At 43.8% G+C, this 16,260-nt stretch overlaps 1 protein-coding gene across 1 annotated transcript in view; it reads left to right on the top strand.

The window, feature by feature from the left end:
• The window catches only part of LOC125946303 (roundabout homolog 1-like), an 89,571-nt gene that overhangs the window by 59,541 nt on the left and 13,770 nt on the right, over window positions 1–16,260 (top strand). Inside the window, exons 10-17 of the mRNA XM_049669017.1 lie at window positions 873–1,098; window positions 8,076–8,191; window positions 10,524–10,695; window positions 12,706–12,870; window positions 13,736–13,763; window positions 14,094–14,258; window positions 15,166–15,328; window positions 16,135–16,225. Coding sequence (XP_049524974.1) covers window positions 873–1,098; window positions 8,076–8,191; window positions 10,524–10,695; window positions 12,706–12,870; window positions 13,736–13,763; window positions 14,094–14,258; window positions 15,166–15,328; window positions 16,135–16,225 — 1,126 coding nt within the window. The remainder of the gene's footprint in view (window positions 1–872; window positions 1,099–8,075; window positions 8,192–10,523; window positions 10,696–12,705; window positions 12,871–13,735; window positions 13,764–14,093; window positions 14,259–15,165; window positions 15,329–16,134; window positions 16,226–16,260) is intronic.

The following is a 16,260-nucleotide window of genomic DNA, read 5'->3' as shown; positions in this document are numbered from 1 at the left end:
GACAAGATACGACCCAAAGGGTGTAAACTTATTTTAGGGTGTAAGTAGCGCACTCTTGAACCTGTGCACCGATGATGGATGACAGCGACTTACGCCGACAGCCCACGAATGTTCGATACTGAACGTTTCGTGACGGTCCACATAGTAAGCGAGTGACCATAGCTATAATACGACGTTTTCGCTGCAAGCTATTGCAGCGTACAGAATATCTACGCTTCAAGCCTTGTGTGCAGCAAGATGAAATCTATCGCAACTGAGCCAACCCACGAGCGATTAGGCAGATAAATAAACAATCAGATAGCGACCACACGGAGGAACCTTATTGAGTCATAAACGTGACAAACCACTCTTCAAAGTGTTAACCAAACAAATTTCGAAGAGCGAAACGCACTGCTCCTGATTTAATTCATAAACAGAAAGTTTGTAAAGCTTTAAATACATTTCTAGCTCCGCTTTTAGTACCGCCGTTTGGACAAAGCTTAATGAGCTCCGAAAGCGCTAACATGTCATCTGAGATCTGTGGCCAATGCTTCATATTGTCTACCCAGTCACCGTCCATGATACCCGCCAAAACAGAGGTTTGCTGAGCCGAAACGGCGTTATGCACATCAACAGAGGGCAGTTGAGGCAAGCAATGGACGCGTCACCACCTGATAAAACATGGCGGCGCTCACGGGAACCCCGTGAAAAGGGTCTATATAGAGTTTGTCAAAAAGCCGATGGTTCGGTATTTGTGCTAACATTTCCAATTTTGTCAAAGTATACCAATCAATCAATCAACCTAGGCAATTTATAGTGCAGCCCTTTCTACATCTTCTTTATTAATAATAATATTCACAACGTTGACTCCACTTTTCTGTCATGTCACGCAGGTTCAAGGCAGCAAGGACTATGTGGAGGGCTTTTACGTTCGGTTCCGGGACACGAGTGGCGTCTCGCAGAAGTACAACATGGTGACCATGCTGAACGGTGCAGCCCTCACCTATGTACTGAACGACCTTAGGAAGTTCACAAAGTACGAATTTTTTCTTGTGCCTTTCTACAGAAGTGTGGAAGGCCCGCCCAGCAATTCAAGAAGTGTTCAAACGCTTGAAGATGGTAAGAGCACATGTTCTGAAATTATATGTTCCAATAAATACACCTTTTTTTTTCTGTTGAGAAAGCAATCCATGTTAAAATATCGGCATGTAAAACCTCGCTATAACGAAGTTTGAGGGGCAGCCGCACTTCGCTATATCCGTTACTTCATTTCAAAAAGTGTGCGCGCCATTGGCAGTTGTCCGACATTCGCAGCCAGGGAAGGCGGGGATGTGCTGCCAGTAATCACTGGATAATGCGATGTAAAAGATTACTGCGCATCGCCGAATGGCCGTGAAAAAATTGTTCCGTGCCGAACCTTCGTCAACGCTATGACTGCTTTCTCCAGTTAGGCTGTCAACGCTAATCTGTCTTTGCCATCGCCGTGCGCGCTCAAGTGGTGAAGTAACAGGTCGTACAGTTTTTCGTGAGCGTGATGGAGTAGCGCTGCAAGTTTCAGATGTCGTACAACGCCTCGTCGCTGCATGCACAAAAGCATATCTTTACGCCGGCGTCAAGTGACGGATGTTATACTGAATCGCAGCTGCTAGCGCAGCGCTCCAACGGCACACTTAAATAAACGCTTAGAAATCGAGCGATAGCAGAGAACGTCAGCTGGGGTACAAATTCGTAACGATAGTTTTAATTTTTCCATTCTTATCGTCGCGCCCAGTTCTAGACGCCGCTATAACGGCACGGCGAGGCTTTGTCTGAGCCAATGACGAAGGGCAAAAAGACTGGAAAGTTAAAATAATGGTTATAACATATACGGTTTTTGGCTGCGCATGTGCAACAGCTTATCGCGGTTACAGCCCGCACAGTCTTGGTTAAACCTGCCCAGGCCGCAGTGTGAGCGAACACGTTGACTTTGAGCGTAGTAGCGAGGTTTATCTGCGATTCTAAGTGCTCCAAGGTTCTGAAGAGAAAAGGGACACAGCAGTATAGCTGTAGAGTGAGGGCGTGGCCGTTGGAACCGCTGATTCAGAAGAGTTACAAGCAGTGGCGCGCGCCGCCAGAGGCTCTATTCTGGACACGCATGGCGGCTGCACGGCCGCCATTATCCGCCATCTTGGCTGTCTCATTGGCTGTCCAGAGGTCACGTGTTTTGAAATTTGTGCCGGGAAACGGAAATTTTGCAAAATGCAATTTTGCGTTCGCGTCAGAATGACGAAACGTGACGTGGAGCTGCAAGTTTTATCGACTAATACTTTTTTGTGGTCCTTGGCACCTATATTGCGATTTTAGCGCTTTAAAAAGAAAGTGGACGGTAGCGTGCAGAAGCCCGTGCAGTGCATCTGCAATTTCGCGAATATGTGGTGGCGTTCCAAGATAGCCGGCATGTCAGCTTGTTAATTGGCTGAAGGAATATCCCGCGAGGAGCGTCACAGGAAGGGCTTTTTCGTAAACGTCAATTTGACGTTGCGTGACGTTGCGCTGGGCCACCATTGCAGAGATTTTCTGCCATAATTTGTGGTGCGACGAGCCGCGCGAATTATGGTAATGATCGGCCATATGCAACGGCGGTCGAGAGGCATGCGTATCGCCGCATTTTCCCTGTCATTTGGGGCGATGAAAATCTTTTGTTCACAACGCGTGCTCATAGCATTTGCATCGCTCTCGGGTGGTGTTGGCATTTGTGTTTTGAACCATCATTTTTATTAAAAATACGTTTATTTGAAATAATATTGGTTGAAACTAGCAAACTTCTTGCGACTTTTTGCACTTTTCGCCACTGCGTTTGTATTGTAATCAATATTAATGTCTTTTCGCGTCATCAAAGGCTATGACAATGGCGACTTTTTAATTTATAAAAATAAATGTACGCAAGGCGGCGTCTTGAAGTTTCCTCTCGCGGTGAGAGTAAGCAGCGAAGTGAACAAGAGATGGCAGTGGCGGCGCTTGCGTCGTCCAAGCGGATACCTGTGGCGCGCGCAACGCTATCGATGTAAAGCCCCTATATTTATAAAAGTAGCGCGATTCTTAGATCTTGCCGCCACCGCGCTCACCCCGGCGCTTCCTCCTCGCCCTCTCTTAGCCGCCTCCTGTCGCCCCAGCCTCCTCCGCTCCCCCATTGGCCAATCCGTGTCACGTGGAAGTTCGCGTCGCACTTTTGTATATTTTTTTCTTTCCAGCGCGCTCCGACTGCCATTCTCGGGCCTGTGCGACGAAAGTGCTGTACGCACAAAAGGATCAAACGTGTTAGGGACAAGAACTTCGTTGTGATGGCATGCTGCTGCGCCTTAAGTTGCCGCAACCGACAAGGCGAGGGCAAAAGGCTTTTTTTGTTTACCATCCGGCGTGCGCAAACGCTTGTTGCACACTTGATATTTGCGCCGTCTCGCATCGTCGCGTTGCTACTTCCAAAACGGCATTATTAAGACCAGTTACTGACTGACGAAGCAAAATCGCGCCTCAAAAACGTCTCCGCAGGGCGCGATCGAAGTTTTCCTCGGATTTCCTCTGGTAGCGCGTTAGCTGTCGTCTGCCACGGCAGGCCCGACGCAGGCGGCGCCACTGTCGATATCGCGCCTCGATCGCGCTGGTCGCGCCGAGCGCGATAGTGGAACGGAGGAGGAGGGAAGTGGATGGCGCTACTTTTATAAATATAGGGGCTTTATATCGATGATATTCGGCCGCTTCTCAGCCAGACGAGTCTGGCTGAGTCACTTGCGGATCACGAGATAGCGATAACGCGGCCTAGAGCGTGCGCTGATCATCACTGGCAGGTCGCGTATGTTGTCTCAAGGTAGAAAGCAAGCGCGTGGGCGCCAATATACGATGACTCATTCCGTTTCCCGAGGACACGCATCCTACCTAATGAAGCAGACGACAGCCTGCGCGCATGTAGATGACGGAAGCGAGAAACGATTTTGATGGAATAATCGTACGCCTTGAGCTAGCTGCTTTATTTTTACTGGGGATTAAAACTGTTTTGCTTTATCAGCCACGCTAATGTTCAATGCCTACATTACAGTTTCTTAGGCGAAACGTCAAATTTGCGTCACGTTACGAAAGCAAATCGGGGCTATCGGCGCCATTTTGTAAGCGTCGCGCGTACGTCATGCTTCGAAGAAAATGGCGGAATGTCCAGAATAGCGGCTCAGATTTCGGCCTTATCACCGCGAAATGATCAGCAACTCTTCATTCTGAAGTAAAAAAAAAGAAAAAGGAAATTTTTGTTATATAAATTCATTTAAAGTAAGTTATTGCTTCGTTAAACAAGACTTTGGACGTATGAAAACTTCAAGGGAAATAACGATAACTTCGTTATACATCCATCAGTTTGTTATAACCTGTTTTACTATGACGATGTTTTGCAATATTCCTTTTGTGCAAACTTCGATCTGTTGCTGGCTGCCATCGCAATGTAGGGTTAGTGTTGTAGGCCCATCGCGATCGCGGCAAAGACAGATAGGAAAACAAATAAGGACGTTTTGTTTTCGTACTGCCATAAAGAATGTAAGCGTCGGAACGGCGGTGCGCACAGGCACAAGATTTAAGAAAGAAAGTGGTTGGGGGGGGGGGGGGGGATGGGGGGGGGGGGCTTGAAGTCACCTGAGGAATCAAACGTGATGACGGCCGCAATAAATTGCTGAAATGATACTTCCGCTAATCGCACATTCAGGGATTCCGGCAAGTTGAGTTTTGACAACTCAACCTTTCTCTCTCTCTCTCGTTCTTTTTTTTCACATTTGCTGTATTCCTTATGATCACAGAAAATCACATATATAGGCCTACGTACGACTTAAATTTTTCCGAACTGTAACATGTAGTCTTGCTTTACATATTATACTACCGCATCCCCCCCCCCCCCCCTCTTGCGTTTTTAAGCGAACCTTTATAGGCTCACAAGTGTCGGCGGTTGTGGTGGTTGCGGTGGCGGTGTCACGCTGAAAAGTGGGCCGATCCTGGCGATAGCGCAGAAAGGGTCCAAGACAGAGATTGTGGTTGTGGAGAGGAAGAGGCGCTATTTTCTGCAGCCCTTTAAGGGAGCATGACTCAGCGCCTTCGGGAAGGGGCGGGGGGTGTAAAGAAGAAAGAAAAGACTAATGGCAGATACCAGGGACAAAAACAAAAAGAGAGAGAAAGAAAGAAAGACCGAGAGAAGGAGAGTGAGAAAGAGAGCTAGAAATATACAAAAATACCACGAAGGTCAAAGAAAGAAGGAAAGAGAGAAAGAAAGAAGGAAATAGAGAGAAAGAAAGAAATAGAGAAAGAAAGATAGAGAGAGAAAGAGAAAAAGTAGAGAGGGAAAGAAAAAAAGAGAGAAAGAAAGAAAGACGAAGGACAGAGAAAGAGAGAAAGGAAGAGAGAAAGACAGATAGAAAGAAAATCACCACAGAGGTCAGCTACACACACAAGCTTCGCTTACCCCCATTTTCTGGACAAGGAAAAGGCTGGTGATTTTTTGAAGTTAGCTTCACTGCATTGTAACACTTAATGGGGCGAAGCTGCCTTGCACTTCCATTCATTATTGTTGACTTTAATATACAGGGTGCGTCGAGCGGCCAGTCGAGCGGCCAGTCGCGTGGCAATTTTGCGTGTATTCGCGGGCTTCTTTCACGCTCGGAAAAACACTTTTATGTAGCACGTATTGAGCAAAAAAAAAAAAAACTGTATCGGGAGTTTTTCATGTTGCTCTACAATTTTCTCATTGACCTTTTTTATCTAATTATGATATGTGAGAAGTTGATTATTTAATTAAGACTAATTATGTAATTAGGCGGAATGGAAAAAAAATATTCTGAGTACCTTCAAGCGACGGAAAACAACATTACCTTGGTTCTGTCCAGCTACGTGGAATTTGCATATTTTTAAATCTTGGAGCATGATGGTTTGGACACTCTGTATAAGAGCACTGCACGGGCTCGGGCTTACTCGAAAGCCCGGGCCCTACCCGGCCCGTGGGCCGGGCCGGGTAGAGAAGTTTTTTCACGCAGTTTTTTCATGGGCTCGGGCCGGGCTCGGACACGGCATGTGCTTTTTGACACGGGCCCGGGCCGGGCTCAGGTATTTTGACGCGGGCCCGGGCCAGGCTTGGACTTTCTGGCGTTGTGCATGTAACGTGCCGCGAGTTATCCTCGCGCGTCTCGACTCTGAAAAACCTGTTGCCCCGGCGCAGCTGGAAGCTAGCAGCGCTACTCCTGTGTACTTTCCTTTTCTTCTTCTGTCGTATTTTGCGCTGTTTGAACATAATGTAAAAGTCCAGAAAGACCGAAGTCGCCTCAAACCAAAGGATGCCCTTGTATTCCTCACCTAAATCAATGTCATTCATGCTTTCAGCACGGTGAAAGCGCGTTCGCGACTTGCTGATTCTTCAAAGGCGAATTAGTAAAACGATGACTGGTAAGATAAGATAATTCGTGAAGCGGCTGTAATATGGCAGTGCGTCCATCCATGATTGCACGCACGTTCTCAACCGGCCGCCTAGCAGCAGCGCATTACGCTGCACCATGGACGAACAAGAAGCTTTCTTTCTCCATTTACTTGATTCATGCGCTGCGCTCACGACCGGTCGTGGCTGCGCTTCGGCTATAGTGTACTAGAATACGGTTGAGTGGGACGAGCGGCTGGGGCGGTCCATGCTTTGCAGTGAGGCGCCCGACGTGGAAAACTTCTGTGGCGGCGCTGCGATACAAGTTGAGTGGGCCGCATCAAGGTCGGGCTATTGGAAACTGCTGGCGATTCTGCTCGGCAGGGTCATTCGTAGTATTTCGTGCAACGGTATTTGCGTTCAGACCGCTCAAATGGTGTTCATAATGGCATATGACATGTATTTATGCCTTAAGAATAAATTCCTTTATTCACTTCTTTAGTATACTTTTTTAATACCGCTCGGTGACCTTTTTCGGTCTCGGGCCGGGTTCGGGCCGGTTTCGAGCCGGGCTCGAAAGGCAAAGGGGTGGCAAAGGCAAAGGGGTGGCGTGTCGGGCCGGGCCGGGCGGGTAACGTAGCTTATTTTCATGCCCGGGCCGGGCCCGGATCTCGCCATAAATCTTTTGGTCGGGCTCGGGCGGGAAGCCCAACGTAAAAAGGGGCCGGGCCGGGCCCGGGTGTCGCCATAAATCTTTTGGTCTGGCTCGGGCGGGCAGCCCAACCTAAAAAGGGGCCGGACCGGGCCCGGGCTGAAAAAATCGGCCCGTGCAGTGCACTACCCTGTATACATATACCATGTTTTTTAGCAAACGATATCAAAATTTCTTAAAGGTTGCCTGCGGCAGATAGCACAATTCTAGTTCATGAGCTGGTCTACTCGAAGAGGCGGTCGTTACTTGCACAAAAAATTTAAATGCATAGTCTAATAATTAATGAAAATGCACCAATAAGTCTTTAACTAATTACCAAGGCCCATAAAATTCTAGCCGTGGAGTTCGGAAGGCGGATCCACTTGGAACGAATTCGCAAGATGACACCAGTTTCGACATAATTATTCCCGAACTTTGTGCAGAAATGCATTGGCATTCCAGTTATGTTTGGGCTTCAATACATAAAACGACGTTTTGTTACGAAAGTAACTGGAACGCTAATGCATTTCACCGTAAAGTTGGAGAATTATTTTTCGAAACTGATGTCATCCTGAGAATTCGTTCCAAGTGGATCCGCCTTGCGAACTCCATGGCTAGAATTTCTAAATTACACTATGGGCCATAAGGTAATTAGTTAAAAACTTAATTAGTGAATTTTCGTTAATTATCCTATTATGCATTTCAATTTTTTGTGTATCTTCGCCTCTTCGAGTAGACCAGCTCTTGAACTAGAATTATGCTATCCGCCACAGGCAACCTTTATACATTTTTGCAAGTGTTCACTGAAGCACCCTGTATATAAGCCGACGCTGCTATTTGGCAACGAGATGGAGAGCAAAATATGGATTACAGTTTTAAATTCATGTTTATTGGAAATGACAAACGAAAACAACGCGATGGACTCACTGAAGTTATTAAAACTTAAATTACCCATGAACAAAGGTGTTAATATCAGAAAAACTGTATACGCAGTGCCAACAGCCCCACCCGACAGTGTGGAGGTCCATGTTCTCAACAGCACAACTGCGACTATATTCTGGTCTCCTCCATCTCCTCGGCATCGCAATGGAAGACTCAGAGGATACAATGTAAGTAGTGGCATTAGCTGATTTGTACACAAACACTGATGCTCATTAGCACACTTTCATCTCGGCCAGCAAGTTCTTGCGCTAGTTTCATTATAGCGATATTATGGCGAGTAATATAATCCACGCCTTGTACAAAATTGACAGTTACTATTACATTTCTTGGTGAACATTTGCTACTTTGACAGTATCTATCTATCCATCTATCTATCTATCTATCTATGTATCTATAATCTATCTATCTATCTATCTAGCCGCCTACGTCTTTGTGCTCTCATGGTCGTTTCGTTAACTTGGCATGTCCCAAAACAGGCATACTTTGACAAGAGTATATGACAAACATAAATGATATGTCATGACATGAATTTCATGACATGCGTGTCACGTAGATAATGAAACAGCCACCTACGTCTTGGTACTCTCATGGTCGTTTCGTTAACTTGGTAGGTACCAAAATTGGCATAGTATGACAGGAGTGTATGACGAACAAAAGTGATAGGCCATTACATAATTGTCATGGCATGCGTGTCATGTAGGTAATGACAATGACCCAGCGAAAACGATTAACGCTCAAAAGGAAATGAAATGGGTTCTGACGTGAGTACTAAGGTAAGCAAACACTAAAGGGTAGTGGTAGAAGTCATAGTCAGGACCATGACTGAACAAAATGACAATGACTCAGTGAAAAAATATTAACATTCAAGAGCCGCTGAAATGGTTTCTGACGTGGGTACTAAGTGAAGGAAACAGTAAAGGATGGTGGTATAAGTGATCACCATGACTGACTCAGCGAAAAAAGATTAACACTCAAAAACCACTAAATTGGGTTCGGACGTGGATACTAATTGAATGAAACACTAAAGGATGGTGGTAGAAATCATAGTCGTGAGCATGACTCAGCAAAAACGTCAATAACTCAGCGAAAAAAGATTAACCCTCAAAAGCCACTGAAATGGGTTCCGATGTGGGTACTAAGTGAAGGAAGCACTAAAGGATGATGGTAGAAGTCATAATCATGAGCATGACTCAGCAAAAATGTGAATTACTCAGCGAAAAAAGATTAATACTCAAAAATCAATGGAATGGGTTCGGGTGTGGTACTAAATGAAGGAAACGACTAAAGGTTGAGGTCTAAGTCATATTCATGAGCATGACTAAGGGTTTCGCCTTAAGATCTCTTAGGTGTAGCTAAAGGGACCCCTGAGGACCCATGACATGAATATCATAACATGCGTGTCATGTAGGTCATGAATGAGCCGCCGACGTCTTGGTGCTCTCATGGTCGTTTCGTTAACTTGGTAGGCTCCCCCCCCCCCCCGGGAGCACACTACTTCGCATAACATCGATTCTCACAGGGCGTGGGATCTGCCGGCTTTTGTCAGCTACATTTTAGGTAATGATAATAAAAATAAGAAGAAGGTAAATAATTTCAGTCAATGTAACTAACTGGTTGGACTGGTTATTAGCCAATAACTAACCAGCAGCTGGTTTATGCTGGCTTAGGTAATTTAACAGGAAAGCTATAATGACGAGTTTATTCCAGAATCTTAGCTCTATCCAAATATTTTTACTGGATGATTATGATAACAATAACCATAACCTCAGAAAGAATGTAATAACAACTGCAGTACTCCTGAACAATCATATGTGCTGCAGTGGAACAATATGAACGTACACCCGTGAGCAAAAGTATACGGACCACAGGGTCACCGAAAAAAGTGAATTTATTCGCAATTAACAAGCATAAACTGCAATCGATGAGTACACTGAAAAGTTAGCAATGCCAAGTTTGGACTGCAGTCCTCAATTACAAGTTGCGTTCATAGGCAGAGGGCAACATCGGCTTTTTCGCGCAACTCCTGGTTCGTATACTGTTGCTCACGGGTGTACATTACCTGGTGCTTGGCGCACATGCTTTATGGTATTCTGAAAAAAATGTGTTGGTTATGACAGACGTTATAAATGAAGACCGTAGGGTAATGCTGACTATCCAAGAATTTTTACCTTGATGCTTGCAGCAGGTGTAGTAACATCAGTATTGATTGCTCTTCATCTCAACTCAAATGTATGTGCCATAAATAAAAGAACATATGTATAGCAATCTGATCGTGAGTAGAATTTTTTTCCATTCTCCTGCCATGAGAATGTCTGTTTATCGTGAAAGCCCGAAGTTGAGAGGGAGTTAGCATCTTTTTCTCTCAGTAGTACAGCTACTTTTGTAAAGAACTAGTAGTTCACCGTAGAAAGGCCTTATGCAGGGTGAAGGATTAACGCACTGAACAAAGCATAGCAAGAGCATCTAGCGTTTCCGAAGAAAGTACCTTTTTCTTTGCAGGTGTACGTGAATGGAAATCCCTCTGGACTTCGTTTCAATCAAAGCACAAACTTCACGACCAACAACCTAACATTAAGCAACCTGAAGACAGGAGCCATATATGAAGCACGCGTGGTTGCCGTGACTACTGCTGGTGAAGGACCAGCCAGCAGCCCCATCCACTTCAAGATGGGTTAGTTCAATTGTTAAAGCGAAAAGCTTTTTTTGCTGCGAAAAGCTGCGGTAAAGCGAAAAGCTGTGGGGCATGCCATGTATCAAACGCCCTCAGACACACTTTTGCAAATGATGAGTGTGCTTGCTGCTCCTTGCTGGTCTTTGGAAGATATTTTCGCTAAGTTCTCATGCGTTCACATAGCACACAAGATTTCTTAATAGATTTGATGTTCATGTGCTGTCGCTTTCATAAGATTTAATGATTCTTCACCTGTATTAAAAGGTACACTTACACACATACACTCTTGTAAGTCTAGTTTAAAGACTGCAGTCAATCACATGCAGTAGTTATGGCATACAGTTGTGGCAAAACGTCATTTTCTGGGAAAGCTAGGTATAAAATAAAACAAATCTTTAAAATACTCCTGACTGAAAAGCAGTATTTCGCAAGAGTCCTGAAGGAATATGGGCTGGCATTATTGCGGACAGTATGTGTAAAATGCCTAGATGTTAAAAACAGCATAATCTTCAAGTTCATTCTGTCTCCCTTAATTAATACAGTGCGTATTTGAGACTTCAGCTTGGTTAAGGGCTTACAAGTCATATATCTTAGTTCAGGCATTGAGATTGTAGTTGTATTATTTTTACAATACCTTTTCAATTGCGTTCTTCAATGCAGACAAGCATTGCAATTAGAATGTAAATGATGCAAGCAACTGCACAAGAGAAACATTCACAGCACTGACTTGCAATTGAAGGCTCATTTTGCCTGTACATATTTTGCTGCATGGAAAAGAGATCTTCATTTTCAGGTTAGCACTACTGTGTCTACTTTTTAGAACACGGCTCTTAGGCGCCCGTTCCTGCGGCGAGCGTCGGCGTCGGCGTAACCGAGTAAACGAGCACAGCGAAGGATCAAAGAGCGAACGCGGAGCGCAGCGGGGGATGAAATACGCGAGAGGAAAGTGGAGGAGGAGAGTGCTGCGGAGCCATGAGGCGGAAAGCAGAGGAGGAGGGTATGGCGAAATCGTGAGAAGAAAAGCTTATTGCGGTGGCGGCGGTACGAAATGGTGCCAGAGTAGTACGCGTTATCAGAAAGGTCTATCTGCGGTGGCTGCTGAACTGAATCGCGCCCACGCGTGACCCACGCGCTGCCTCTCGGGATCTCCGGATTATCGAGGCAGTCACGCCACACTTCGCTCCGTTTGCAACGTGAGGCACGAGACAGATTGTCCGCGCCATCCAATATATCGCGAATTGAAAACACGTATAGAGCTGTGCTCAAATTTCGCATTAGGGAGCACCGTAATCGGCGGTGATTTTTTTTTTTTTGGGGGGGGGGAGGTTGTTTCCGTTCTATATACCGTGTACCAACTAGTCGAAAACACAAATTCTTTTAAAGAACAAACATTAAATTTAGCTGTCTTAAAATATGCTCTATTGTGGCACTGCACCTTGTCAAGACAAAGAAGGACTGCTCTTAAAACGTGTGTGCAGGCATTCCTGGAAGGCAGTTTAAGTGTGCCTCATGCTAGAATATAACCAATTATTCGCACCTCATTTTTGCATTTTTGTGAATACTGTCATAGGTAAACTGCATTCTAGATGATCTTCAATAATTGGGTTCCTTAATTAATCAAACACAATGGAAAGGTTTCTTTTCTTTTTTGCATGTGGCACCTTGCAGTATGAGTATACTGGGCAATAATTTAGTTGTTACAATAGTGCAAACTAACCTTAGTACCTTTAAGCCGTTTCAACACAAGCTTAGTGAATAAGAAAATATTTCAAAACTAAGCAGGCTCTTAAGTGAGGCGTTTCCTGAAAGCACCAGATATAGCAAATCTGCAGCAGCATTGGTGTCACTAACATCTGGAGGGCTGTATAGTGCAGGTATACAAATGCAGCTCTTCGTATTTTAGCTTATCGTACATGTATTTATGCAACCACTGATACTGACGTTACAGGTGTATAGTTTATATAACAAATCCATGGCTCGCTATCCTATAATTTTTTTTGTACATTTCAGAAAGCCCAACGTCCTCAACAACACTTTCTACTCCCTTTCAAAACCTCATGACACAGGCATGGTTCATTGCACTTTTTGGATTCTTGCTGCTGGCAGCAGTCACAATCTTCGTGATACTTCTAATACGGAAAAGACGGCTGGAACACGCAAAGACAATTATAACAGGTAATTACTATTGGACATGCTCGCAACTTTTCTTAAATATATATATATATATATATATATATATATATGTAACTGGATTTTTCAATGGGCCAAGCGTATTTAGGAAAATCAGAAGCACAACTTCGCGGTTATCTTAGGTTTATTATTTTCCCAACAGTTTCGGTCGGTGGACCGACCTTTTTCAAGATATATATATATGACGGAATTTTTGAATGAACCGAATATATCCAGAAGGATGAGAGGCACAACTTTGTGGTTATCTTCAGTTTATTTGCCAAACAGTTTTGGTCGGTGGCCGACCTTGAAGAAGGTCTTTCAAAGGACATTGAAAAAGGTGAACCAACCGGTCCAGTAACTGAAACTGTTGGGCAAATAAGCCGAAAATCACCACAAAGTTGTGCTTGTCATCCTTTGATATATATATATATAAATATATATATATCAAAGGATGACAAGTACAACCTCGCAGTTATTCTTACCACTCATTAAACTTGTGAGAAACCGAGGGGTCGCCGCGGAGCGCCCGACGAAGAGGACCAGCTCAGCAGGCTTTTAGAACGAACTAGCGCGTGCCGTGCTTGCGCCGCTAGCACGCGCCGTCCAACTTTATTCTCGTCGCCAACCGCAGCCGGCCCCAAAGTGCCGGCCGAGAGCGCCGACCTTGCGGTCTCTGCGTTGCGGCGTCGGTTGGCGCTACAAACTAAAATATGCAGAATGTATAACTATAACTCGATAAATCAGATCTCGTCACCAAGCGGTAGTGCCCTGTAGCTGTTAATGCGAAGTTGTGATGCTTGGCTTATGTTCAGCCACCCTGTGTCTATAAATAAGCAATTATAGTTATAGTTTGTTTTTTCTTTCGTAGCTCCAGTACATAAGCAAGAAGACATAAGGTAAGTAGTTTTGCTGACTTTTTATTTCGGTTGTATTCCACATTTCACACTTGACATTGACATGAAACAACGGTTCTTTCTGCTGAGCTAGGAGGTGCATGGCTGATTGCTGCCTACTTTCTAATACGATGAGGACATCATGGGAGCTGTGTGGGATGTTTCGCATGTGCTTTCCTCATCTGGTTAAGCTATTGCTTCTGCATGACCAAACTAATCACTGCAGCTTTCAATTAACTCATTTTATATTTGCACACTCAGAAGCAAAACAAATTACTCTGCCTGGCATGACAATAATTCATTTCTAATTCTTCTCCTCTCCTCCAGTGCCAGAAATTGCTTCAATTCCTTCTCTAGTCCTGGGGGCCTGGGCCCTCACGAACCCTTGTGGATTGACCATAGTGCCTGGACAGCTTCTGACTCATCTAAGGAGCCCTTCTGTGAAACAAAGGCTGTTAACAAGATGAGCGATGTTTTGAATGATCTTAACTATTCTAGGTGAGCCTTTTCTGGCCCTTAAATAATTTCTGAAGTTGCTCGTTACCAATTACATAGTATACCTAGCTGCCAATGAAGCAAGTTAACGTCACCTCAGAGGACAAGAGTGCCTGTAGCAAACCCTGTTGCTAAGCTTACGCCAGGTATAGAAGAAAGAAAGAAAACTTAATCAATTAAACTAGTTTTTACACAATTTTCGGTTAAGCTTGCTGCTACCTATTTGTGTGAACTTTTTCAAATTAAGCTTTGTACACAAACCAATTACGTCATTTTCGAACATTTTTTAGAGGCACACTGTGGGAAGAAATATTGTATTAATTGGCTCAAACACTATTGAGCTAAGCTTTAGTGCAGGTTAATAGGTCGCAACATGGTAAACGCTAACTTGAAATACTACACTACTGCATCCGTAATAGTTAGTTCCATTGTGTACTATCTCAATGTAAATCTGGATATAAACAGCAACCCGTTCAAATTTTCTTGTGGAATAGTCTGAAGATACGAAGCAAAGACAACACTATGCTAAACATAAGATTTGACAACTAAGCCATGACAGTGCAATTTATTTCAGTTGAATGAGATTCATTAACAGAATGGTTACTGAAGGGAGGTAATGAAAGAACTGCGATTTATTCTGCAAATAATACATATACATTTGCATTCATGAAAAAGGCAAATATACCACTTGATTGGTAAGCAAAATTTATGTAAAATCTGCTCTAAGTAGTGTGCATACCAGAATTTACACACGATAATCAAGCATTCCTTTTTTAAACTGCTTGTGCAATACACATATTGAAAAGTTAGAAATATAAAAACTGTAGGTGTTAGTTACACCATTAGTGATATAAATTCTTAATAAACATCTCTGCTTATGGCTTTTTATATAATCTTTCTATGCTTACAGTGTCTACGCGCCTTTAAACTGTGGCATCAATGCCTCAGACTATGCAGAAGTGGACGCTTACAACATGACATCCTTCTACAGAAAGGACATTCCTTCTATCCCAGAGCCTTATGCTACTACGGCGCTCATAAATACTTCATTCCAGAAGAGCTTAAACGGTTCAGTAAGTGAAAAATTTGCTTTTTTCATACAGTAATTTCTCACTTACCTGTGGGATCATTGCTTAAGGCAATTCACCCTATCATGCACCCAATCTTTCTCAACGTTCTTCTGAAATTACTTACTAGGCTGACATAGCATTCACATACAGTAGCTTGAATACCTTCAGTATATCCGATATTTTTTATTACCATATATTATTTTATGCTATATCAGCGAGAAACATCTTAGATTCACTTCGTTATATGGGATAATTCATTATATTTTTGTTCGTTATATGGAGCTTAGAGAGTACCAGCTTAATTCTTTATTGCCTTCTTGCATTCATACTTCTGATCGCCTTCCGTCATGTGTACAGACAGTCCTGTCTTCTCTCTTGCACCTTTGCGACAATGTCCGTAACATTACGTGTGCCTCGTGAGCCTCGTGAGCTATAAATGGTCACGAGCTGTCACTTTCTCTGCCACTTGATGTATCTTATAATTGCCATAAGGTAACATACCACAGCAAATGAAACTCGGTAGAGCACATTTGTTTGTGCTTACAAAGTTATATATCTAATATAGGCTTGTAGACCTTTTGTCTTTAAGGCAGATCGTTTAAACTCATGAAAATTTACAAGAAAGTTATGTAAAAATGTGGCTCACAAAAATTTATTTATTGTGCCTGCTAAGGAAAATAGGTTTTGCGCGGCTTCTTGTAATTTCAAGGTCAAAAACCACAAACTTGTGCACATTTCACTTTCGTTAACACTCTGGCAGGCTCTCACCAAATGCAATAGAACGAAGTGTACATTTTCTTTCCTTACAGGCTAAAGATAGTCGCAGTGGAAGCTCAGTAGAAGAAAGAAGCCGGACATCAGAAAAGGTTTTTGATCTGGAACTGAAGCGAACAAGTGAAGGTACATATTGATCAGAGTTGTAGCAATCAAGGAAC

The sequence above is a fragment of the Dermacentor silvarum genome, chromosome 6 (genome assembly GCF_013339745.2).
Source record: "Dermacentor silvarum isolate Dsil-2018 chromosome 6, BIME_Dsil_1.4, whole genome shotgun sequence".
NCBI classification, from domain to species: domain Eukaryota; kingdom Metazoa; phylum Arthropoda; class Arachnida; order Ixodida; family Ixodidae; genus Dermacentor; species Dermacentor silvarum.
Note: the sequence above shows the minus strand (reverse complement) of the source record. Positions and strands in the feature narration are given on the sequence as shown.